The sequence below is a fragment of the Monodelphis domestica genome, chromosome 4, assembly GCF_027887165.1.
Source record: "Monodelphis domestica isolate mMonDom1 chromosome 4, mMonDom1.pri, whole genome shotgun sequence".
Taxonomy (NCBI): Eukaryota; Metazoa; Chordata; class Mammalia; order Didelphimorphia; family Didelphidae; genus Monodelphis; species Monodelphis domestica.
The window spans coordinates 319970603-319997358 of record NC_077230.1 but is presented as its reverse complement, the minus strand read 5'-3'; the positions used below and the strand labels follow the sequence as shown (position 1 = coordinate 319997358).

The 26756-nt window shown below is 36.6% G+C and overlaps 1 protein-coding gene across 2 annotated transcripts in view; it reads left to right on the top strand.

Annotated features, from left to right (window-relative positions):
• CDADC1 (cytidine and dCMP deaminase domain containing 1) overlaps positions 1-25866 on the top strand; it is a 63629-nt gene extending 37763 nt beyond the window's left edge. For both annotated transcript variants that reach the window (XM_007495415.2, XM_001378681.3), the window contains 7 exons: positions 1939-2116; positions 4806-5384; positions 10099-10148; positions 12034-12203; positions 14138-14327; positions 18309-18369; positions 19893-25866. In XM_007495415.2, the coding sequence (XP_007495477.1) occupies positions 1939-2116; positions 4806-5384; positions 10099-10148; positions 12034-12203; positions 14138-14327; positions 18309-18369; positions 19893-19966 (1302 nt within the window). In that variant the 3' untranslated portion in view covers positions 19967-25866. The remainder of the gene's footprint in view (positions 1-1938; positions 2117-4805; positions 5385-10098; positions 10149-12033; positions 12204-14137; positions 14328-18308; positions 18370-19892) is intronic.
• Positions 25867-26756: the final 890 nt, after the last annotated feature.

Here is a 26756-nt window from a genome sequence, read left to right as displayed (position 1 = left end):
TCAGACAGAATCATTAAGCAAAGTCCCATAATTTTTTTAAACAATCAATGGCATCATTTTTACAGTCTAAAGCTTTTGGGGTATGCATTGACATTATAGCAAATGTATTTTAAACTTATATTACTTCAAAATTTAAAAAAGTTAAAAAATATTCTCTCCAAAAAGTGAGATCTATTTCCTTTTTTAACTTAACCACTGTGTGAGGACAAACGATTTTCAGACTAAAAGAGTAATACAATAGGTAATACATATTCAAATGAGTACCAAAGTCCCCAAACTTCACAATAGCCCAATTAATTACTATAGCAAACAAACGCACTATCATATTGCATATAAGTTGTTATATGACAAAGAAAACAACCTATGAACTGATGGATATTTGTCACAGTTTTTACAGACATAGCAAATCTTTCAATCTTGGCAAATATATTTTTAAACAAAGTAAAACTTTTTTGGGTCTAGAACATCACCAAGAAATCTAGATTGTTCTGGTGCAAGTAAATTAAACTGAAGAATTTTGCAGGAGCTCTTTTTGGCTTCCAGGCCTGGAGGGAGGGCAACCAAGCAAAAAGTAGGGACAACTCCAAAGGCAGCAACTCCAAAGAGAGTTCAGAGTTTGTGAGGGTTGGTGGGGTGGGCGAAAAGCCTTTGCAGGAGAAACATGGCTTAAAAAAAATTTATCTAGGCTATCTTAAAAAATTGAGAAGTTCTTCTCCAACTAGTGGTTGCCATCAATGTAAAAGTTAAAATTAAATCTCAATAATACAAATATTATATTTTAAGAGATTTATTAGTGATCATTAGAAATCAAGGAATAAAGAAGATACAACATAAAGACCATGTGCCCATGACTGATCAGCTAGTTAGAACACCTGTTTTACCACCACCAAGCTCAGGACAGGAAGTAAAGAGGTAGGACCCTTCATGTCCTCACCTAATATCCCCTGCCTGTAGGAAGTACATAAGGACGGGAAGTCAGTGGGCTCCTGGGAAATGTAGTTCTTTTTTTAGGGTAACTGATTTTCAATTATACAGAACTGGAGTCTTATGGCTACCAGGCATGAGACCTTTTTGTTATACTTCACTTCTTTCTATTAGTCTTGAGACTTCCAGCCTTCTAAAAACTTAAGTTGATACATGTGTAGCTGATTATTATCAGTCAAGCTATAAATTATCAGTCAAGGAGTAGATAAGAAAAACATACCAGTCTACTTTTATTAATAGTAAATAATACTTAGAATGCAAAAAAAAAAGTAATTAAAACCTATTTCCTCAGAAGATTTCCTCCATGCTAGCAAAGAAACATTGAACCCATCACTGGCAGTTAATCTGTTGGCCATTTTAATAGTTGGTAGATCAAAGGTTGTTGTATGTTTCATAAATTTGTTGAATTTGCTGAATATTCTTATTTGTTGTTCTTCCCTGATTTGTACTACACATTTTCGTTAATGATTTGGGTGGGATCTTTTTGACATCTTTGTCATCCCTCAGAAATAGTTACTCAGGGGAACATGATCTTTACCCTTTTCTGAACTAAAAACAAATTAGGTTATTTGTAAGTTATATTACTATATCTTATCAGGACAATCTAGCTATAGATCTCTAAAAGCTTTATGAATAATTCAGATAATAGACTATAGGTTTGGAACTCTCTCACATAGTAAACATTAAAATTTTACAGTTGTTTTTTTAATAATAAATTCGCTAAACTTAGCTGACATTTATTTAAATGTCTGCTATGTGCAAGAGACTATGGTAGGCCTTGGGGTGTCATAAATAAATGTGAAATAGTATCTGCCTTCCAAATGTTTCTTTTTGTTCCATTTTCAGCTGTGGAAGCTAATTCTTTTATTTAATTAGAGTAAACCAAGTGTTATCTATAGTTTTCCCTTTAAATGTTTCAACTCTAATGAAGTATTATTTTGTATTTTGATATAGGTGAAGAAAACTGGTCTTGTGGTGGTGAAAAACATGAAAATTGTTGGTCTCCATTGTTCTAGTGAAGATTTACATGCTGGGCAAATTGCTCTTATTAGACATGGGTCAAAGATGAAAAACTGTGATCTTTATTTTTCCAGAAAGCCATGTTCAGCTTGTTTGAAAATGATTGTAAATGGTAAGTGAAGAAATGCATATTGGAAACAGATGTCATTGTAGAGTGAATAAAGTTTAGCTGAGAACACTGTAGTAATTAGCTACAATGAGAGAACTTGTACTGAGAAGCACTGGCAGCAAGAGTTAGAAAACCCAGTGTGCCATTGATTAGTGATAGTCACTTGGGTAAGCCACTTGTATTATCTAGTCCTGATCTTTAAAAAGTCTGATTCTTTTCTAATAATGGATAACTAAGAAGATGGATTCTTTCAACAAATTTATTGGATGTAGATTCTGGGGATTTATAAGATTGCTCGTTTTGAAGAAGTCTTTACTGGGGAGATAAAATAAACACATGAAATGTAAAAAAAAAATCAAGGCAGTATTTATAAAACTCAGATGAGTAACAGTAAATAAAATATTTCAAGGGAGAGAGAGAACATTGTAAGTTGGTGTAATTGGACAAACTTCTAGGAGAGGATATTGACAATTTAGATAGGACAGAATAGAATGAAGTCAAAAGTAGTAAGAACCAGTGAGGAGACCCTGAGTGTTGCTGTTGTTAAATATTAAGAAATAAGATTTAAAGGGACAAATTGTTGAGGGCCTCAATATCAGCCACATTTGGATTTTTGTTTTCTATGTTTAAAAATCTCCACTTTTTTTTTTTTGTGGGGAATAGCTGTTTTGTTATTTAACCAGAAATTCTAAGATTGGTGGTTATAACCTATGGAAAGGAGGTTGGTAATTTTGAAGAATCAGTGATTGGGACATTTCCATATGGTGAGAAGCCATCAATAGGACTTCTTCCTTGCAACATTTTTTAGGTATCATTCTATTGGGGAGGAAGCTGTGATGATGAGTTTTGGCTTCATTTCCTTCCCCATTGAAAATGCTGTCAGAGAAGGGAGGCGAAGAACAGAGCTGTAACTATGGCAGGTTGACCAGGGAATGGCAATTTTGAGAATATTGACAATACTTAAACTTTAAGCTGATGGAAACAACTTATTTTAGTACCTAATTAATAAGAATAATTTTAAAAGGAAGCTACCAGATGGCATACTTTGTGATACTCTCTTCTCCTTACAGTCTAGGTTAGCCCTTCTGTGACCCAGCTATGCTCTTTCCACTGTCTCCCTATAGTAGTGTTCCTGTGACTTCTCTCATAGGATCTTGTGTCCTATTTAGGCATCTTAGGGCATCTTTAATGGTACTTGCTCTGGGTTCTAAAAATATTACAATAGCCCTGACAAGGTAATAGCTAATTCTTTTCCATCTATGTGGTTAGCTTTTGTAAGTAATTTATTACTTGTGGCCTACCACTTAGAAGAAAGAGGGATTCATACTAGTGGTAATGGGGAGCCACTGAAGGTTTTTGAACAGGGATAAAGCATGTCAAGACCAGTGTTTTCAGAAAGATTGATCTGGTGTTATTGTACAGAGTGGTTAGGAAATGAGGGAAGGCTAAGGGCTGTTTATGTTCTCTTAATGGAGGCTTAGTTCTTGGAAGAGGGTGATAATAGTAAGATATTCATACAAAGACTTTACAAAGGAAGAATTTAGAGCACTTGATAATGGATTAGGAAAGGGAGACAAAATTATATGATGATTTCTTTTAATAGAGCAGCAATGGACTAAAGATATGAAGAGTGTTAGATATACTTTTAGGCATGGTTGCTATGTCTTTTTGCTCTTCTGTTTTTTCTTTGTTACATGACTGAATTTCTGTAGTTGGTTAACTTGAAATGTTAGCATGTTTGCTACTCAAAATTTAGAAGGCAAGTACTTCTTTCGAAGTTGAACCTTAGAGACATGAACAGGGGAGTTTAGTACCATTGGTACCTAGAAAAGAGTTTCTGTGTCCAATCTGTTCCCTCTTTGTTTTCCTACTTATGCCTTCATTTCTTCCAATTTTATCCATCCCTGTTTTGTTATTCATCTAAAAGTTACATATGACCACTCCACTCTTGAGCTCAGTAAATATGTATGTGTAGGCCCAACTATTTATTGTAAATAGTTAAATAGGATGTGGTTAATAGGAGAACACACTAAAAGTCTCTTTAGACTTGTTCAGAATTAGAATTTGCTGTATTAGTTAGAATTTTAAAATAATCTTATATGAAGAGAAAAGTAAAAGGATACTTGATTTTCTTTCAATTAAAAAGTGTTCAGATTTGGCACGTGAAATAATGAAGTGGAGGAAGCTAGAAGCAGTCTAAAGTAGAACTACTTTAGAGTTTTGTTTAGGGGCACAGGGGAGACCTATAAATAACCTGATATAAGAAAGCTGGGTATATACCATTACATAGTATATAGAATGAGATCAAGAAGATGTGGTTTGATCCTCTCAGATGGTAAAATCCAAGGTATTCTACCCCCACCATGTTGGTTATTGGACTCAATGGGTTGTTTTTTTTTTTTAATTTCTTGCAAACTCTGCCAGAATGCAAAGTTCAGAAGTTTCTATACTGTAAATAGTGCTATAACTCACGGACTTCAAAGCACTCATACAGCCCAGCAATAGCCCTGGGATGATTTCTTCGCATCTGCTTCACAGGTGGATTCCTGATGAACCTCCATTTTCTCAAAGTTTCTAGGTTTACTGCCTTGTTGATGGTGGGTTTATTCCATAAATCCCAGGTTTCAGAATCTTTCAGATGATGTTCGGATATATTCAAGATGTTTCAGATCTTTTACATCTTGTGTTCCAGCTGGAGTGAACCGAATTTCCTACTGGCCTGCTGATCCAGAAATAAGCTTGCTTACGGAAGCTTCCAATCCAATGAGTACTGGAGATGCAAAACTAGATGCCAAAGCAGTGGAAAGACTGAAGTCAAACAGTCGGGCCCATGTGTGTGTCTTGCTTCAACCTTTGGTGTGTTATATGGTGCAGTTTGTAGAGGAAACCTCCTACAAATGTGATTTTATTCAAAGAATTGCAAAAACACAGCCTGGCTTTAACTCTGACTTTTATTTTGAATGTAAACAAGAAAGAATAAAGGAATATGAAATGTTATTTCTGGTTTCAAATGAAGAAATGCATAAGCAAATATTGATGACTATAGGCTTGGAGAACCTGTGTGAAAATCCATACTTTAGCAATCTAAGGCAAAACATGAAAGACCTTATTCTACTTTTGGCCACAGTAGCTTCCAGTGTGCCCAACTTTAAACACTTCGGATTTTATTGTAGCAATCCAGAGCAGATTAATGAAATTCACAATCAAAGCTTACCACAAGAAATTGCAAGGCACTGCATGGTACAGGCCAGGTTATTGGCCTACCGGACCGGTGAGTTGCTCTTAGTTTGTAAATTGGGGCTTGCTGGTAGTATATTTGTCAGAAGCTTTGCTGCAATTCAGCTAATTCATGCTAAGCATTTTGTTTGCTTTTAGACACTCATAATTTGCCATATTATAGCATAAATGAGTGGGACACTTAGCTAGGCAGTAGTAGTATTCCTTAGAATGGTATTACAGTTCCTCGTGATCCATGTGCCATATCTACATTGTCAAGTTGTAAGTACTTAGGGTACAGTTTTCTAGGGGATTCTTTCTTTTGCCTGCCTTTGATATTTGGCCCCCAGAGGGCAGGCAGAAGAGAGAAAGTTAGTAAAATTCAGCAGTCACTTTGGGTACTTTAGTAGTAGCTTTTGGAAAGGATTCCATTAGGGAAGAATCATGGATCTGGAGCTAGAAGGGACCTTGAAAGCCATCTAGTCCAACCCCATCATTTTACTGGTGAGGAAACTGAAGCTCAGGTAGGATAGGAGTTTTGAATCAAAGTTATTTTAAATATCCATTACCATTACTCTCTTCCCCCCAACTAGTTCCCTTTGAACTCTAGATCACTGAAATATACCTGTGATCTAGATAGATTTCTCTTTACCTGATTAGTTGAATGTCATTCTAGTTAGTACATGATAATTTTCCTTTAAAAAATCCAAGGAAAAGTTATAGTAGAAGAGCAAAGTCACATCTCCTTTTATGAATCTCAAAATACATATATTTAGTTCATGATGGTGTTGGATGAAGATGATGTTACATCTAACAACAATTACTTTCATAATATGAAAAGGTATGCCTTGAAGAGAAGCCTAGTTTACTGAGTGGAAAGAGTGCCAGACTTGCAAATTCTCCTTTAGATATTATAGGACAATTAACTCCACCTCTCAGTGCCTCAATTTCATCTGTAAAATGGGGATAATACTGCTTCCTATCATTTGGAGTAGATAGAAAAAAGGCATTTTGTAAACGTTGTCTTTCTCCCTTTTTCCTCTTTCTCACACATAAAAAGTTATTGTTGTTTTTGAAGGCACAGATTTAAAAGTAAATTTAAAAGTAATTGTGTCTAAAATGTCAGTATAAGTAGTTTGTTTCAAATTGAGTGTGGATGATACAGATGATATGTTATCCCAATTTTGACTAGGGAAAACAAACGCAGAATATGTTTAATTATCTTTCAGCACTTATGCCTCATGCTATTCAATATAGCTTCATCTACTTACTATAATCTACTCCAAGTTAAAGCAAATGTGAAATTGTTGATTTAATATCCTTTTCTAGTTAGTATATGTAATAATAATTTTCCTTTAAAAAAATCCAAAGAAAAGTTATGGTAGTATTTCTACCATAAATTAAGCTAAATTCTAAGGTACTTTAATGCTTACTGTTTTTAATGTCAGAAACCTATGAAATGTCAAAATTAAATTGAGATTACAGTCAGGGACTATAAAAACATTCTCTAATCTTAAGAGAAACAGTCTAAAAAAATAAAGGGGTTGGACTGAATAATCTTGAAGGTTTCTTCTAGCTTCTGTGAATCTGTTTCAGAATCCTTTTGGGACAAAACTCAGAATTTTCCTCAATCATTCTAAATTTGAACTCACAGTTATCAGTTAAGAGAATCATAATGGGAGGAACCATTTCAATACAGTTTTAGAATTAGAAAAATGAAAGGATTTAGACATTTCTAGCCTTGAAGCTTTCAAAATAGGACCAAATCTGGTATAGATGAGAATTTATTTTTGCATTTGCCTTCTAGAAAGGGTGATGATATACATTGATAGAATTTCCTTACCCAGGAAATTTCCTATACCAGTGAAATCACAGGTCTAGTTCATTTCCCTATTAAAACTTATAATGAAGATTTTTGAAATTCATTCTCTTCTTAACCAGAACTGACAGACATTTTTCTTATTCTTTCTGACAGTTATCAAATTGAAATTAAAAGGGGTTGATCCCCAAATGAAAAAATTCGTAATTATATTGTTTACCTAAGTCCATGTTAGTGAACCTATATATAGTACGTGTGCTGGAGAGGGCTTCTCCCATCCCTCTCTCTACATGTACCTGAGGACACTTCTCTCATCACCCGCCCCTCTGCCCAGCAGCCCAACAGGAGTGCTTCTTCCCTCCCCTGTCTGGAGTAAGGCATAGGGCTCACATACGGTGTCAAGGATGCAATTTGAGCACTTGGTCTCTAAAAGGTTCTTTATCACTGATCTAAGCCCAGGAGACCACATATTGGCATGATCTTGTTTGGGAAATCTTGGCTAAAAGTAATCAATGCTCTGTGCCTTTGATAAGGCTGGAATTATAGAAAGGATTCAAAGCTGGAAGTCTAGAGCTGAGTTCTAGTCACAACTTTTCCATACCCCTTTGTTTGGTCTGTAATAGCTAGGTGGCTCTATAGTGTCTAGAGGGTGGAACTTGGAAGTTAAGACCTGATTTACAATCCAAATTCAAACACTAACTGAGCTTGGGCACGTCATATAATCTCTGTCTGTTTCTGTTTCTTCATCTGTACTATTATGGCAGTAATCCAGTCTATTACACCAGGCTGTAGTGAGACTAAAATGTGTGTAAGGGATTCTCTAAACTGTAAAGTACTATTTATATAAATGCTGGCTAGCTCTAGTATAGATGATGAAACCTCCTATTTTGGAAGGAATTTGAGAGGGAAAGTAAAATGCTAATTGACAATTACTTTTGAAAAAAACCCAACACAATTGTTGGATGATAGTCCTACTATCCTAAACTTCCTTAATCTTAGTGGAAAATTTTACTTTGCCAAAAGTGAAATATTAGGAGATTTTCATTGCTATTATGTTGATAATTGGCTTTGTGTACTATGGAATGGATATATAAATATGGATTCATTCAGTCCTTTTTTTCTCTTAGATTTAGAGCAGTAGTTTTGTTATCAGTTGCTTACAAGGTTGAATATCAGTGACATGAGACTTCTTTGTGTTTATAATGAAGAACTTAATATTTCAACATGCTTTTTAATCTGTTGGAGGAAGAGCCTCCAATTTTTAGAAAACCTCAGGACAGTTGCACACCTTTGGGAACTTTTGAGAAGCCCTATATTTTTCAAGCTCTTAGCTTCATTAATACTTTTACACTAACAACTCTGATGTAAATATAAATTATTTTTTAATATAGTTAACTTTGCCACAGAAGCTTAAAATAAGCTTATGTTGGTGAGAGGAAAAGCAGAACCATAAAACTTGGACTTGAATTTTTTTTGTTGTTGTTTCAGATTTATGTTTATACACTGCAACTTTTCTTAGAACAGACGTTTTGATCTTATAGCAGTATTTTATGTTTATGACTTGCAGCACTTTAGAAATGAACACAAGGTTGCAGATTGAGCTTTTTTTTTCCTTGAGCTAAACAAGCAGGGAAGGAGCAAATGTGTGTTAAACATAATCTCTTATAAACCTAAGAAAAACTATTTAATGACTTTTAAAATTATATTTGTTTTTCACATGCGTTGATTTTTTTCCCACAAGATTATTGTCCTATAAGATTTATGTCTTTTCTATGTCTAGAGTATATAAGAATGACTGGAGTCAAGATCTGAATATTTTTGTGATCAATGTGAGCCTTAAACCCACTAAGAAACATTTAAGTAATTTCAGTCTCCAACCTTGAGGGGAAAGTTTGCTACTGTAACATGGTAGTTTAGAAGAAGATTTGAAAAGTTACATTTAACTCTGATTGTGCCTATGAAATGGGCTGCCTGCAAGCAATACTGAACTGAACTTGTCTTAATAGCTCATAGTAATAACAGTTCTGCTGGTAGTGTTCTTTTCAGTTGTGTCTAAATCCTTATGACACCATTGAGGATCTTCTTGGCAAAGATACTGGGGTGGTTTGCCACTTCCTCATCCAGTTCATTTCCCAGATGGAGAAACTGAGGCAAACAAGGTTAAGTGACTTGCCCAGGGTCACACAGTAAGTGTCTGAGTAGGATTTGAACTCAGGTCTTCCTGATAAATCCAATGATTTAGCCACTGTGCCACCCAGCTTCCCTTAACAGTTGTATAGAGCCCTGTAGATTTCATTACAATTCTATGAGCAAACAGCTGAGGAAATTAAGGGATAAGATTTCAGAGGTAATACTGGGTGGAGCTTGGGACTTGGTTCCAAGCATGAGTCAAGAAGATGGCATATCTGGTCAGCTCAGCCATAAATTATATCAGTTATAAAACCAGTCACTGACGTGCAACATTTTGACTTCCTATACTGGAAACCTTTCAAGTCTAATTCAGTACCTTTTTGGTGAACAATGAAAAGAGCTGTTGTCACTGAAGCAACAGTAAAGCATTTTGGGAAGAATTCTGAGCTTAGAGGTCAGGAGACCTCTTGCCAAATTCTGGCTTTGGAATTACTTTTAAAAAATTATATTTTGGTTCAGTTAACAAAAAATATTACCACCACCACCCAATTGAAATAAAGAAAAACAAAGACTTTGTTTAACAGATGTTCATAGCTCTATTTCTTAGCTTTATGATGATGATGGGAAAATAATTTATATTTCTAAATATGTTTCCTCATCTCTAAAATGAGCATTGCACTTGCCCTACTTATTTAAAGCACTATGCATGGGCTATATCATGATTTTAGTTTTTCTCATAAGAAAACACTTTTTCCTCCAAACACTAGGTGGCTTAAGTTTCTTAGTAAGTTAAACCCTTTTTTGGGGTTGTTTCTTTCAGAGGATCACAAAACAGGAGTTGGAGCTGTGATTTGGGCAGAAGGGAAATCTGTAAGTATGAAGAACTCTTGGCAATTCTATTTCCATTTACTTTCTATCTATTTTGTTGCTTCATTCTTATCTTAATATGCTGTAAGTAGAACTTGATCTGAGTGGGAATTTTGGTGTGTTAGATTTTTAAGGGTGATCTGTTAGATCCCTGGACATTTGTCTCAATTCTTTATCAATTTTGTGGCCTCTCAGGGACAGACTAGGTGGCTCAGTGAATAGAGAGCCAAGCCAAACCAATAGGAAATGGAAGGTCCTGGGTTCAAATGTGGTTTCAAGCAGTTTTTAGCTATGTGGCCCTGGACAAGTCACTTAACCCCTCTTACCTAGCCCTTACTGTCTTCTGCACTGGAACTAATACATAGTATTGATTTAAAGACAGAAGGTAAAGGTTTAAAATGGATGGATAGATAGATAGATAGGAATTCTGTTATGTGAATTTTTTACCTTTACAGTTATCAACTCAGGGTTAAATATAAGTGACACAAGGTTTCTTTGTGTTCACAATAAAGAATGTGTATATAATGAAGAAAATGATCTTTCAAAATGTTTTTTATTTAATCCCTTGAGAAAAGAAAGACACAAATTCCTATGCACACACATATTTTGGATTTAGATATATGGCATATGACAGACTGAGCTGTTACAGCAGGATTATTGGTCTAATACCAACATAGGCCCTACTATTTTTTTATAGACCTAAAGAGTCAAGGCCAGATTTTAATTCAGGAACACTCATCTTCCTGACTTGACAAGAGGTACTTTATGCTCTGAGCCACCTAGCTGCCCTATAAATGCTTATTCTTTTCCCTGCTTAGCATTTAGTATTGTGTATTTTAGTTACCTGTATTTGTATCTTATTTTCCCTCCAGACAGTAAGCCACACATCTTACATAGCAATAAATCTTTTCTAAATTTTATGTGTCCTCTAGGAATCTAGTGTAGAACTATTTTCTCAGTGAGCCCTTTGTAGATGTTTACTTAATGAATGGCATTTGATAGGATTTTTTCATTTTGATATGATTATATTGATTTCACTATATTCTCATTTGTGAAGATAGTGGCCTATTTCCAAATCTTATTGTTAGTACTAAATCACCAGCTTTGACAACTAATAGATAACTTCCCATTATTGCTCTTAGAACATTGAAGGAACAAACAAAATCTCTGAAGTAGAAAGAAAAGTCTTTTCGGTAAAGGAAGGTGTTCAGTAAATACTCCACTGATGTAGTCCATTTTCTTCATTAGTAAAGAATAGACATTCTAAGGCCAACATCTCCAGGTTATATTGATGTACTTACTGTTTGAAAATTTTTTTCTGTTTGAAAATATTTTGCTACAAATCCTCTGTGTCTTTTGACAGGATCTCTTATTCAAGTTCTTATCTTAACTTCTTAGCCCACTAATTATACCTCTTGCCATTCCATTTACAGACATTTATCAACTTCCTTCTTTTTATCACAAACACTCCTAGATATGGGGATAACCAAGAAATATAATAGAAAGTTTCTGAATTAAGCAGTTAGAGAACAAACTCAAACATAACAATGAATATAACATGAGATTTCTTTGAGTATTTTCTTTTCCTTGGAACATAACTCTGACAAGGCCACATTTCAGCAAAAAGATTTGGACTCAGTATTTACTTCTTGATTGGTTAGTCAAAGAAAATATATGAATACCTACTGTATGTAAAACATTGTACTAGATGCCCAAGTGATGATGACTTTGTTGTAGCCCCCAGTAGTGAGACCCTAGAAAAAATCAGAGCCATCAGTTAGCTGGGGGCTATACTTTGTGGAGTGTGATATATGCATCTTGAATTATTTTTTTAAAATATTGAATGAATTTAAAATTAAACCTATTGGTTGTTTCCTTATACTTACAGAAAACCTGTGATGGAACAGGGGCCATGTATTTCATAGGATGTGGTTATAATGCCTTTCCTGTTGGATCTGAATATGCTGATTTCCCACACATGGATGATAAACAGAAAGATCGAGAGATAAGAAAGTTCAGATACATTATCCATGCTGAACAGAATGCCTTGACATTTAGGTATGGGAATGTTTTAGGAGTCTGGTGTAGAGGGTGACTTTCAGGCATTTTTTAATATTTTTTTACTTTTTAAATACAGTCTATTTCAGGAAAAATTAAGATGATTCCCCCCCCCCCCCCATACTTAACTGTTCATGAATGGCCTGCATCTGGGACCTTCAACTAAAGTATTTTGCAGAGTTTTTCTGATTCCCCCCCACCCCCCTTTCTGGCAATACCAAGTACAATCAAACTGAAACCGATTTCTCCATTTCCCTTCCCCTATCCAAATTAATACTCTTTCTTTCCCTTCCTCTCCTTCCTGGAACTACTTGAAGTTTTGTTTTTAGGTCTTGCTATTCTGCCTTTCACTATTGAGATCTCCTGTATCTGTAGCACATTATTTTAAAAAATTATGTAGAATTTGTCTTAATACTTCAGAGATTACCTTCATCATGGGTCCTCTTTCCACCCGTGCAGATCACAGCCACCCTGCAACTTAGTACTTGGTCCTCAAGAGTGGCTTTGGCTAAGGACTTCATTATCCAGTAATTCATTACTTTTATAGATGTAGTGAGACTGGTCCACAGGAACCTGGCTCTTTAAAGCTTAACATTGGACCTGCTGATCTTGTATTCTATTATCTTGTTCCAGAAACCAAGTACATTCCATTAGGTAGTGAACTCCTCAAGGGTAAGGACTGTCATCGATCTTTCTTTGTATCTGCAGGGATTGACTGGCTTACATCTTGCAATCTGAGATGATGACATTAACAACATGAACTGGGACACCACTTGCCAAGATTCTTTTCAAAAATTTTAAGGCAGTGTGCTCAGGCTTGTCATTCCTTGTCAATACTAGTATTGTAGTTTAAAACCAAGAGAATTTGGAACTGAAATCATTATCACCTGCAATGAGACTTCTGGGAGAAAAGCAGAGTGTAGGCAGCCTCTTTTCTCTTTTTACTGTTCTTCTAAGCTATAGTTTGCATGCACAGATTTGCTAGAATTTAGGCTGGGAAATCTGTTCTTTTATTTATAGTTCATGACTGTGACATTTGTTGCATTTTGAGGGGGAGTTGTTTTGTCGCATTTAGTTTTTGTGAAGTAAATTGTTAGGATGGGGAAGGGCAGTATGGTAGAATCGGGTTACAAGAAATGCAGCTCAAAACATAAACATAAAAAAGCGATGAAAGATTGCTTTTTAAGAGGACTAAGTTCTTTCTCTGTTAGACTCTAAATTCTATGAAAGCATGGATGAAATCTTAATCTTTGTATCTTCCACAAAACCTAGTGTAGTGCTCTTTACATATAGTATAAGTACTAAATAAATATTGAAATTGAATTGAGGCCTTCAGCAGTGTTATATAAAAAGGTAATCCCACTGCGCTTATACTTCACTGTTCTCCATTTGCAGTTTGTTTTTTTGTCTAGAGTAATTTGTACCCAATCCTATCAGTCTCTTGAAATCTTAACTAAGTTTTATAGGTTGTAGATGTTCTTAAGTCAAGCATGCTTTTTCATCAGCAGCAAGCTTAATGACTTTTTAAATTGCTACAGTTAAGTTTTAACAAACCAGTTTCAATCTATTCTTCTCAGTATTTAAGATTTCCTTTAAAAACAGTAGCTTATCTGGGAGAGAAGAGGGAGGAAAGGGAGGGAGACAATCTGGATCATATAACTTTGGAAAACTTATGTGGAAATTTGTTATTTCATGTAATTGGTAGGAAATAAATAATTTTTTTTTAAAAAACAGTAGCTTAAATATGGAAACATGTTTTGCATGACTTCACATTTATAACCTTCTTTAATGAGGGGGGAAGGGAAATTATTTGGAACTCAAAAAATTTTAAAAACAAATGTTAAAAATGGTTTTTACATTTAATTGGAAGTTTAAAAAATTTCTAATAGAAATAGTAACTTAACACCTTCCTAAATTCTTCTTTTTATTTCTAGGTGTCAAGAAATAAAGCCAGAAGAAAGAAGTATGATTTTTGTGACTAAGTGCCCATGTGATGAGTGTGTACCTTTAATTAAAGGTGCAGGCATTAAACAAATCTATGCTGGAGATGTAGATGTTGGAAAAAAGAAGGCAGACATCTCTTACATGAGGTTTGGGGAACTTGAGGGTGTTAGCAAATTTACAGTAAGTAGATGAAAGTGTTTTTTTTACGTGCCCTTCCCTTTGTGTAGTTAAAAATAGTTTAAAGCATGAATCCCCAACTGTTTTTGCATTTATGGGAAATCACGGTGGTTGATTTGATTTCATATGGAGAGATTCTTAACTATGAACATTGGACTCGCAGAATCTGTACATACATAACTTATTATGCTGCCCTACCCAAATTCCTTCTCTACCCACCAAACACATTCCCTGTGCTACTTGGCCTCAATGAGACCTTTTGTCTGGAGAGGGAAAAGGGTCATAAAAATGCCATTCTCCCTTTATCTTTTACTACTCAACTTGGTAAAATTCTACTTTGGGCAAATTGTTTTCTCATGTATACACAGAGATTATTGTTTTTAGTCCTTTATTTTTTTTTCAGAACTCTAACCTGATTACTTCAGGAATGGCTCTTATTTCTTTCTCAAATTCCTATAAAAGGAAATTTACTTTAAAAAATTAATATAATGGTCTAGATATCCTTAGTTTTTTTTTTTAATTTAAAAATGCCAGCAAAGAATCAGTACTCTTCATGTCAAAAGCTTCCCAAGTTATTGAGAATTTCCGTCTACCATATCATCTGTCTCATAAAACTGCTTCCTTGAAAAATCAGCTTTCACCCTCAATTAAAAAATTTTTTTTTCTTACTAAGTAATTATTTTGTTTTAATTGTAATAATATTTCAGCACCATTATGGACCAGATAGACTTATTTAGGATCATCTGGGAGTTTGAGAATCCTTGTTCCTCTGTCAGAATAATGTTAATAAATATGTGGAGATGTCAGCACCCCATCCAGGTTAACATTCTCCCTCCTCCTATACAGATACTGGCTTCAGCAGCCTCTCCTGTGCCCTTTTGGAAAACATAGCAGAGCCTCTGCCTTCCCAGCACCTGTGAACTTGGCTGGGCCAAATACCTGGCCCTAGACTTGGCCTTATGATCTTTTCCTGAGCAGCTACTCCACACCCTTAGATGCTGCTGCTGCTGCTATTGGGCTCACCTCCACTCCCAGAGTCTATGTGATGCATTCCCTTCCCAGCTCCTGACATGCCCGCAGCTCAGACCCTCTGGTAGGCCAAACTGACCAGCTAGTTATACACCCTCATAGTTTGTCAGTGTTTGCTTTTTACTCTAGTGATAATTTGCGACAAATCATTTGGGTTGCCATCCTGTAGTGAGCCCTTCCCAGTGGATTCTCAGTGTATTTGTTTAGCTTGTCATCTGGCCATGCCATCCCCTCAGCCTGGGCTTTCCAGAAGGTTTCTGCACTCAGGCACCCCTCTGTGTGCTAAGGCCTCCGATGGGCCACACGTCCCTGGAGTGGTCGTGCTAGGGAGAAGTACCTAGAGCTCTTTGTTTGAACTCAGTTCAGCAATAACTTATTACCAAGACACATGATAGTTTAATGCTTTTAAACTTTAAGGTGAATTGACATGACTTTTATTTTGGTTATTTTTCACCATATCATTGGGAGGTAATTGGTTTTTGCTCTGGAATACTGCCATACCAGGACTGGGATGCACTATCTTAAAAACTGATTTTACATAGTAAATTGGTAGCCATTTCCCAGACTACTTCTAAGTGATCCACATAGAACCAAACTCTTTATCTTACCTAATTCCATGTATATCCTCATCAGAGAACTGAAGAAACTAGGGGTATAGAGCACCAAGCTTGCAATTAGTGTGACAAGGAAATCACTTTAAAAGACTGATATATATTAATTTAAGGTCGCCAAGGAATTCAGCTATGTAATTCCTAAATGAAAACTCAAGTCAGCAGTCAACCTTTTATAGAGTTTAATTACAAACAGGAGGAAGAAAGGAATTCGAGATATAGAGAGAGAGGGAGAGAGAAAGGGGAGAGAAGGGAATAGGGCTTAAATACCCCCTCTGTTTAGGCTGGGCCAAAAGGCCCAAGCCCTTAGATAGCTGGGGCAAAGAAAGGAGATCAGTCCCTATTACTCACGTGACCAAAATGGAGAAACAGTCTCAGGGCCCCCACCTCCAGCTTCCTTCAGAGCAAGCTTCTCAGAGCACCTCTCCAACCACTCAGAGCCAAAACTCTCCAACCACCCCTCAGTCCTCCGACCCCTCTATCTTTAAGGAAACCATCCAAGTTCCCTCCCCTCAGTTCTCACATCTACCAATCACTGTCCATCATTTTCCCTGTGCCAATGGTGGCTCTAGCTTAACCCAGGACCGCCCAGAGGTCTGGGCTTTGCACATGTCTGTTGAAGGTCATATTCTCAAATAATTAAATCTTGATCTTTTGCTACAGCCCTTCCTAAATCCTGTTACCCTGAGTAGGGTAGAGATTGGAATAATTAAATTTTGATCTATGCTGCAGCCCTTCCTAAATCCTGTTAGGACTGAGTAGGGTGGAGATTGCAATTTCCAAGACCTGGTTCTGTCATTCCAAGTATCTCCATTGTATCAATTCTAAAATCAATCATGACTCAAAGAAATTCCTGTTCTATGCTTAAGCATAGGTCAAAGCCCTTTCCATTGTTCAGCAAAAGGTTTCTGTCCTAAAGTAATCTTAAGAAGGGAGGAGGAGGAACCTCCCATGCCAATGGGGTTCACATTCCAATAGAGTTCCCACTCTCAATAGGAAATTTTTCAAGTATGAAATTTCCCAATGGTGAAATTTCCAACATTTATAAGTCTAAGAAATTTTAAGGTTTACATTGGGAAGACCTGAGTTCAAATCCAGCCTTAGACACTAATTAGCTGTGTGACCCTAGGCAAGTCACTCTGTCTCCATTTACCTTAATTACCTCATCAGTAAAATAGAAATATTTTAATATTTAATAAAATAATAACAGCATCTACCTGCCAGGGTTGTTGTGAGGATCCAGTGAGCTTAAATCCAGTGTTTAAAAGTGTCTGGTGCATAATAGGCACATACATAAACACCCATCTTCTCTTCTTACTAGAACACTGGAAGTAAAGATTGATTCTGAAACTAAATTAGATGAGGAATCCGTTGTTTGTTTTTAAATTCCTATAAAATGGGAAAACAATGAAGGAAAATCCCCTTGTAAATGTCTTGAGAAGGTGCCCAAGTGGTCAGTGGCCTGCCTCTCACTTTTCCCTCAAGAGGTTCTTTTTCTGGGCGTACTGTTGAGCAGTCGGGAAGACCATTTGTGTGTGGGATATCATAGCAGGTCCTTGAAAGCACACTGCCGTCTTTGTTTGGAGAGGGGAGAGGCGGTGCCCTTTCCCTTCAAAGACAACAGCTCTGCCCCATTGCAGACCCTGGGCACAAATTGTAATGTAGGCCAAGTGTTGTAAGATATCCCTGCTCTCCCTGCTGTTCCCCACAGGCACCCAAGCCCCCATGCCCACCCTCCACCCCAAACTTACTGCTCCCATGTGCCCTTCATTGAAATTTATCTGTCTTGTGTCTCATCCCCTTAGGGCCCAAGATACCAACTAGCTAATGTGATAAACTAATTCATGCTTATGTGCTCATGGAAACAGGCTCCCAGGTAACGTGCATTTGAACTGTAGCTTCCTGAAGACAGTGCCTGGGCCTTTATCTGGCCTCTTAGTAACTAAGGATGGGAATGTCAAGTCAGGTAGGAGGGGAGAGCAGCTCTGAGGCAGCCTAGTGGGTAAAGCTATTTCTGGGAAGGGAAGCTTTCTCCTTTTCCCTCTGCCCAGGAGCCACTCAGGGGCCTTTTTTTTCCCCCTTGGGGCAGATCCCTTCACCTCTCTGGGCCTGTTTCCTCACTGTAAAATGAGCAGGTTTATTAGATGATCTCTAGGATCCCTTCTAGATGTTCCTAGGAGACAATAATAAAGCATTCTATAATAAATGTAAAGCTATAATGAAAATATTTCTGGGGGTATACCAACCCCCTTCTCTTGTTTCTTCTTTCATTGTTTTAAAAGCATGGAGTTTGGCAGTGCTCTTGTATTTTTTTACATAAATGAAATGTTTGTACCTTTTACAGTGGCAACTGAATCCAACAGAAGCTCATATTCTGGGACTAAATGAGTCTGAAACGATAGAGAGTAAGTATAAGTATTGTACTGTCAAGAAACCTGTCATTGAGTACAATGATGCTTAAATTTATCTTTTGGGATGTTTTCTCTTTACTAAATAGATATTTGCCATATAAATAATTGGACTGATTATGCATGTAGTTATGCAAACCAAATTTATGAGTCAAATCTATATATTTAGGTCCAACCAATTATTAAAGCCATTAAAATTGGTTAGTAATTAGCCAATTATTAAAAAAAAGTAGTAGCTAATATCAAAATCAGCTTTTAAAATTATTGTAGAGATTAAGAAAGTTATTTCATGGAATTAAATGATGGAAATATATGCATTGTTAACAGAGGAAGTTGCATTTATTCAGACCGATAGGGTGGGAAGAGAAAGATTCTGATTAACTGAGAGTTGTTATATGTTATGTGCTTAGGTTTTCAAGTATAATTAACATTCTAGTTGTATGGAGTTTGTTTTAATCTTGGATTCAAAAGGTATCTCAAAAGAAGACATCTTTATATAGTGGAAAAAGAATTGAATTGGAGTCAGAAAATTTGAGTTCACATCCCAATTCTGTTACCTGTAGGACTTTGGTCAATTCACCCAACTTTACTGGACCTATTTACTCAACTATAAACTGAGAGAGTTGGACTGAATAATCTCCAAAGTCCCTTACAACTCTAACATTCTGTGGCTTTCCAGACTCATAATTAAGAACCTGGATCATTGTATAATTCTACAAAAATTTGAGTTATATTAGCCTTTTGGTTGGCCTTGTTCCAGATCAAGATTCTTAACCCAAAGGGTCAATAGACATATTTCAGGGAATCTCTAAACTTGTAAAGGAAAAAAATTGCATCTTTACTTTCACTGAACTCTTAATTGTAATTAAGAATTTAAAGCTATTATTTTGAGATAGGCTCTTTAGGCTTTCCCATGCTGCCAAAGAGTTTAAGAATCTTTGATATAGATAAACATAAGTTTATGTTGCAACAAAACAATATTTATTCAATAATTAGTACACTCTGATTATAAGTCAAACCCATCCTGGTATTAATGATGCATCTGAACATCTTGAAGTGTAAAGGACAAATAGCTAAATCCAATCTTCACAGAAGGGAATTAGGTAAAAGATTATCAAAGTGGAATTCTAGACTTTTAGAAATTAGAATTTATGAGGATTTAAACATGCATGTTTTAATTAAAATTAAAACCATAACTCACAAAGTTGCAGGTTTAATGTAAGTTCCTTGAGATTTTTGCACCTTTTTTTTGCATTTTGCACTATCTTGTTTATGTAGAGTTGGTTATAGATTAAGTCAGAACATTTATCCAGGTCTAGAAAGGGCAACATGGCTTTTAACAAGCTTCATCCTGCCACCATAAAAAACTGACAAGCCACCAGAATTTCTAGTTCAGTATTCCAAAGTGTAAACAATTTTTTTAAAAGTGTATTTTGACTTAATAATACCCCGATCTTCCAATATTAATGTTTTAATCCAATTTAAAGTCGTTTTCTTCATGTTAACTTTCTGTGCTTCAGATGGTATCTTGAGACCTAAGTTAATGGAGGAAGAACGTCACCAAAACAAGAAGTTGTGTCTTGGAAACCACTAAATGAAAAGAAAGTCCTGTCTGAATCAGAGAGGAAGCCAAGAGGATTTTTACTGCACTTTTAAAATTCATCCTTGTTGCCTCTGCAAATTAGGATGGAGTTTAGGAAATAATTGACAAGTATTTTTAAGAAAGTTAATTTATTACTGAAATGTGAATAATGTTAATGAGAATATTTTCATTTTAGATTTCCTTGTGTGTTTTCTAGGGTACATTTTTTTTTTATTACACTAAATGAGGTATCAACAATGAATAAGACTTGGTTGGCTGATTTCTGTTGATCTAGAGTTTAGATCAGTTTTTTATCCTGGGAAAGTATTCATTCAGACCATGAGATTGTTGAGTAGTTAGCTGCCATAAAGAAATGACTGGCAACCTCATGATCTGGAAAAGTCAGTGCACTCCCTAAAGACCAGGGTTTATTAATCACTAGTATCTGCTCTATTTCAATTGATTCTTAGAAAAGTAAGGTAATTTCTGATAGACCATGATCTCCATTTTGAAAGCTAGTTTCTAAAATGATCATTAATCCCAAATCCTTTGATAAAATACAAGTCAAATTGAATTATCACTGAATTATGGTGGCAGCAGGAAGAAAATATTCTGTGATGACATTCTTGTTCATTGGCATTATCTCTTAAAAAGACACCCAAATTGAAAATATTCCTTAAATTGGAGGATAATTTTAACAATAAAATATTTTAGTGTGGTAAATTCTGATGCGCACTTTAGAATTACTTTCCTGTTCTTTATTGTTCCTTATAAGTGTTGTTGAAAATCTCATTGCTTTAAAGTGAAAAAATGAAGAAATTGGAAGAAAAAAAAACACTCACTGCCTTGAAAATGCTAGAACACTCTTAAAAGCAAACACTAAATGGAGTTGTAAGTTCCATTTCTAACTGCTCTTTATTTGTGGGAGAATTCCTAGAAAATTTCCTTTTGGGATAGAGAATCAGTAGTCCTAACCCAAACATGAATTATAGTGGGATGGACTGGTCTCTTTTCTGCATTTTTCTAAGGGTGAGGAGGGACATCCATTGGCTGTTTTAAAAGCTGTCTTGTGCCCTCCCAAGTTGCTCCTCTTACTTTCTTTTCCTTTCCTTACATAGTAGCATATAACTTTAAGGGGCCTGCCCTTCCACATGCCCACTTTTCAGCTAATCTCTGCTAATATATTACATATATTCAGAATAATATATTCAGGCAAATACAGAGATGAAGAAGAAAGGGGATGTTGGGGAGGAAACAAAGCATACGCACACAAAACAACATTAAACCAGTTATCCAGACAACCTTTCAAGAGGAACTTTAAAAACAAACAAACACCTAAGCTCCTTTCTGAGCAAGATTCATACATACCAAATGTTGAATGTATACAAAACAGCTGAAACACGTTCAATGTGTATTTTTCATTGGTATCTCTATTCCGAGTGGACTGGAGTTATCTTGTGGTAGTGGATCTTCCAGCAGATATAAACTCAGCCAGCCTTTATAGATTGAATATGGATTTGTGTGTCCAAATTTAACACAGGGTTCAGGTGGAAAAACTTGTGGTAAAAGCTCCAAGCGAGATTTCTTTAGAATATTACTTAGAAAAGGCTAATTGATTACTATAGCACAATGCATACCTCCATGGTGTTTGCTCTCACTGTTATTTGGTTTAGCCTGCAGTTTAAGGAGGTACTTCTACTAGTGCCTTAAAAGGTTCGTACTTTGCTTTCTCTGTCTGGTAGATTTTCAGGTTCAATATTACTTTCTTATACATTATTTTGTCCAGAAACAAAGTTTTTATAGAAAATTAATTATTTGATAAATTTATTTCATTGATAGCTTTAAGCAAACTTTTAAAAAATAAACAAGACTGAACTAGGCTATGTTCCAATTGGTAATAGAACCTTAACCATGCAGCTTTGTGTGCAGCAGCAGTGGAGATTTACATAGCCAAAAAACTAGGCAGGAGCTTTTCTTCTCTGCAACAGAATTGCAACAACAGGAAATGAGATTTCTTCTTTATTCTTTTAAATCTACTGTTTTCCCTAATGACTAAAATGAGGATGGATAATAATTGAGAATCTCTTCCTGTTGGCTCCTTCCCCCCACCTCTCAGCCAAATGCCAAAGGCCCAGGTTGCTTACATCTTTTATACCATGTTGACACTTTAGCTAATTGGATTATGGACATAATTTCATTGTAGCTCCTCTGGAGCTTTTGCCTTGGTCTGGGAGCTGTCTTTCTCACATGCTTTTCTGAGCTGGAGCATATAAGATGTATCTGTTGACTTTTCTTGTTTCATACTGAGAATAGGTTGCTAGTAGAGATGGTCTGTGCTATGCCTTTCTGTACCAGTATCTCTGAAGCCGTTTGGTACCCAGGCAAAAAAGGCCTGGTTCTCAAGTCAGAGGACTTGGATTCAGATCCTACCTCTCACGCTTCTTATATAACTCTGAACAAATCACTTAAACTCTCTGGGCCCTAGTTCTCTCTCTGTCTCTGTCTGCCTCCTCCTGTTCTCTTTCCCCTCTTTTCTCTCTGTCTCTGTCTATCCATTTATCCATCCACCCACCCATCCATCCATCTATCTGTCTATCTGCCTATCCAAGTCCAAAGTCCCTTCTAGTGCTAGAAGGCATTACATGGGATAGTTGGAGCATTCTTACATTGAGTTGAAGCTGTTAATGAAAACTTCTGTAGCTTCTTTTGAGTCATTACCAAGCACACAAGGAACAGTGAATTTTTTTTAACTGGTTCTCATTCAGAAGGTTAATCTCTAACTTCAGGAGCCACATTTTATGTCTTCCTTTTGTATCACCTTTCAAATGAAAGACTTTGCTTCCTGTCTCTAGAGCTGCTCATCTTCAGAGAATTGTCATGAGCCAGACTCCCAACCAAAGGATGACAGGTTGGGACAATATTCTTTTATTGAGGAGCAGTTTTCCTTCCTAGTTTTCATCTCTGAAGGTTCCCAGGCCTATAATTTTACTTGGAAAATAGTCAGTTCCATAGTATGATGTAGTTGTCCTGTTTTCAGTACATAATGATACTCTTGCTAGCTTGAGTATTTTTCAGACCACGATTCTCTGACTTCTCTGGAATGTCTCCTCAGTTAAGTTGTCAGGCATGACTTAGGCAATGACATGTATCCAAAAGACCTCAGGGGTAGGATGAGGCACAGGGTCACAGCCTACTTGAGCCCCCTACAAGGGAGAGTTCAGGAATTAAATTTTTCCAGAGAACATTTGGCCTTCTTTACATTTGTTGCCAGCCCATTGAGTTTTTTCCCCTAAATTTTATTTTAAAAAGTAAAAAAGTTATGATTAACATTGGATGACTCTAAAATGCCAAAGGAATTTGTATGTGAATTCTTGAAATAAGTTTATAAATTTGTTCAATGACTTTCTGCATTTTTCACTTATATACTTTTTTTTAACCCTTACCTTCCTTCTTAGAATTGATATCCCATCTCTAGGCCTTTTTCTCAATCCACTGAGCTACCCAGCTGCCCCCGCCCCGTATGTGAATTTTAAAAAGGTTTGTTGTCCTTTTTTTTTTTTAATTTGCCCAGAGTTCATGTGAATGTACTTAAATTTCTACTTTTCCCACTTTGTAATAAGTCATCATTTTTTGTGCCCTTCTTGCATGTTTAAAAAGGACAAAAACTCTTAGCTTCTGTTTTTGAATCAATACTATTTATTGATTCCAAGGCAGAAGAACAGTAAAGGCTAGGTAATTAGGATTAAATGACTATCTAGGGTCTAGAATGTACATATATGAGGTCATATTTGAACCCAGGACCTCACATCTCCAGACCTGTATCCTTGTCCACTGAACCACTTATCTGCTTCTCTTCTTGCATTTTTTAAATTTTTATTTAGTCAATTTAGAACATTCCTTGGTTACAAGGATCATATTCTATCCCTCCCTCCCCTAACCCCACCCTTTCCTGTAGCTGACCCGAAATTCCACTGGGTTTTACATGTGTCCTTGATCAGAACCTATTTCCATGTTGCTGATGTTTGCACTGGGATGTTCATTTAGTGTCTACATGCCCAATCATATCCCCCTCGACCCGTGTGATCAAGCAGTTGTTTTTCTTCAGTGTTTCTACTCCCACAGTTCTTCCTCAGAATGTGGATAGTGTTCTTTCTCATAGATCCCTCCGGGTTGTTCAGCATCACTGTATTGCCACTAATGGAGACGTCCATTACGTTCGATTATACCACAGTGTATTAGTCTCTGTGTACAATGTTCTCCTGGCTCTGCTCCTTTCACTCTGTATCACTTCCTGGAGGTTGTTCCAGTTCACATGGAATTCCTCCACTTTATTATTCCTTTGAGCACAATAGTATTCCATCACCAACATATACCACAATTTGTTCAGCCATTCCCCAATTGAAGGGCATCCCCTCGTTTTCCAGTTTTTGGCCACCACAAAGAGCACAGCTATGAATATTCTTGTACAAGTCTTTTTCCTTATTATCTCTTTGGGGTACAAACCCAGCAGTGCTATGGCTGGATCAAAGGGCAGACAGTCTTTTAGCACCCTTTGGGCATAGTTCCAAATTGCCCTCCAGAATGGTTGGATCAATTCACAACTCCACCAGCACTTTGCCACATCCCCTCCAGCATTCATTACTTTCCTTTGCTGTCATGTTAGCCAATCTGTCAGGTGTGAGGTGATACCTCAGATTCTTGCATGTTTTTTTGGAACAACAGTATTGTTACATAGAGATAGATTCATTTAGTTTCACCCCAATAATTGCTAGTGACGGGTTATTTTGGGGGTAGGGTGGGGGTTGGCCAAACTATTTAACGTGAATTGGCCACAGACTGCTTCTGATTCTAATCCTTATACACAATAGATATTTAATAAATGTTTTTTGAAGATATTGGCAAAGTCCTACATTTTAATTTTCATATAATTTTTATTTCAAATGGGGATCCCCTCCCCCATAATCCTAAAAGAAACAAACTACCAAACTTTTATCTAGGCAGCCGTTCTACTATATTTATGTCCTCTAGTGGTGATGAAATCATGAACATTTACTAAACTGAAGTAGCCTTTTTTTTTTAAACCCTTACCTTCCGTCTTGGAGTCAATACTGTGTATTGGCTCCAAGGCAGAAGAGTGGTAAGGGCTAGGCAATGGGGGTCAAGTGACTTGCCCAGGGTCACACAGCTAGGAAGTGTCTGAGGCCAGATTTGAACCTAGGACCTCCTGTCTCTAGGCCTGGTTCTCAATCCACTGAGCTACCCAGCTGCCCCATGAAGTAGCCTTTTTTAAAAAAAGTGAATATTTGGAATGAGTTTATAACAGAGTGACTAACTCTAGTTCCTTCTCTTTAGAGTTGTGGCTTAAAAATTTTTTTTTTAATTGGGGTGTTTCCCTACAGTGTAGATTTGTGTATGTGTGTGTATGATTGAGTGTGTGTTTGTGTGGAGAGGTGGATTAGATCACTATTGCTACTAGAATTAGTTTAATTCTTTAGCAATGCTCCAAAGTATTGACACTGATCATTTACTAGGTTTGACTGAAAAACAGCTTATGTTGAGGTGGTTTTACTTATGGGTATCTTTGACTAGATCATAAAATGCCAAGAGAAAAAGAGCAAAGTCTCCCTTTATGCTGAGTCTTGTGTAGAAAGAATGGAATTATTTTCTGAAGATTCAGTCCAGTCTAATTATCATTGTCAAGGGAAATAATGTCACTGTTTATGTAAAAACATGTCCTTTTGTTCTTGATTTTTCTTCCCAGTTTATATAAGGAAAAAGAATTTCAGTTTCTATTTGTATTTAAAAGGATATCCATCTTTGTCAGTCTTGTGGTCAGAGTGGTTAGTAAAAGATTTAGAGTTGTAGTCTCCATTGCAGTGTTCTGCTAATAAATTATTATTTTGAGGTCTCAAGTCACTGTGCCTTTTCCCTTTTTTTAATGAAAATTCTTTCCCCAAAAGATAAATCAATAATGGAGTCATAGATCAGTTCTTGGAAAGGATATTAGGGATCACTGTCTGCCTTCCTCATTTTACTGAAAGGTATTTGTATACAAATAGGAAGGTGAGGAGCTAGGATTGTAATGGGTACTTTCCCCACCGCTCCCATAATTCCACATTTGTATTATGCTTTAAGGTCTGCAAAACATGTCTATGAGCTCATTATATCCTCCCAACTGGTAGGTGGGTGCTATGTACCATCATCTCCATTTTACAGAGAAGTTCAACCAAGACTTGGATTGGCTGATTTGCCTGGCATCACACTGCTCTTCCTGACTCCCAAGTCCAACACTTTTCACTGTGCCCGTGTTGTCCTCCCCTCTCCCCCACACCTGAGGGCATTTCGCCCAGCAGCCCAATGGGAGCACTTCCTCCACTGTCCGGGTTAGGGGTGGGAGGTTCACATGGGATGTAAAGATGCTGTTTGGGTACTTGTTCTCTAAAAGGTTCACCATCGCTGCATTATGCTTTACACCTTCAACATTACCTAGTCAAGGGTATGATTCCCTCAGCTCGTTTCTGTCCTCGGAAGGCCCCCTTTCACATGGAAAATTTGATTTTTGACCCAACAATGATATGTTAAACCATTAGTGCATGTCTGTGTCAGGCACTTGCTCACAGAATCTCATCTGTTGAATTTCCCTTGGGATGAAAATCCCATGTGGTGCCCAGAGTTAAATCAATCAGTAAGCCACAAATCCAAAATAAAATGGCCTTGGCAGGGATGGGATTCCTCCAGGAGTCCATTGTCTTTATAAATAACTCCGCACATTGAGGAGAACCAAGTATTTCCTTCTTTGTGC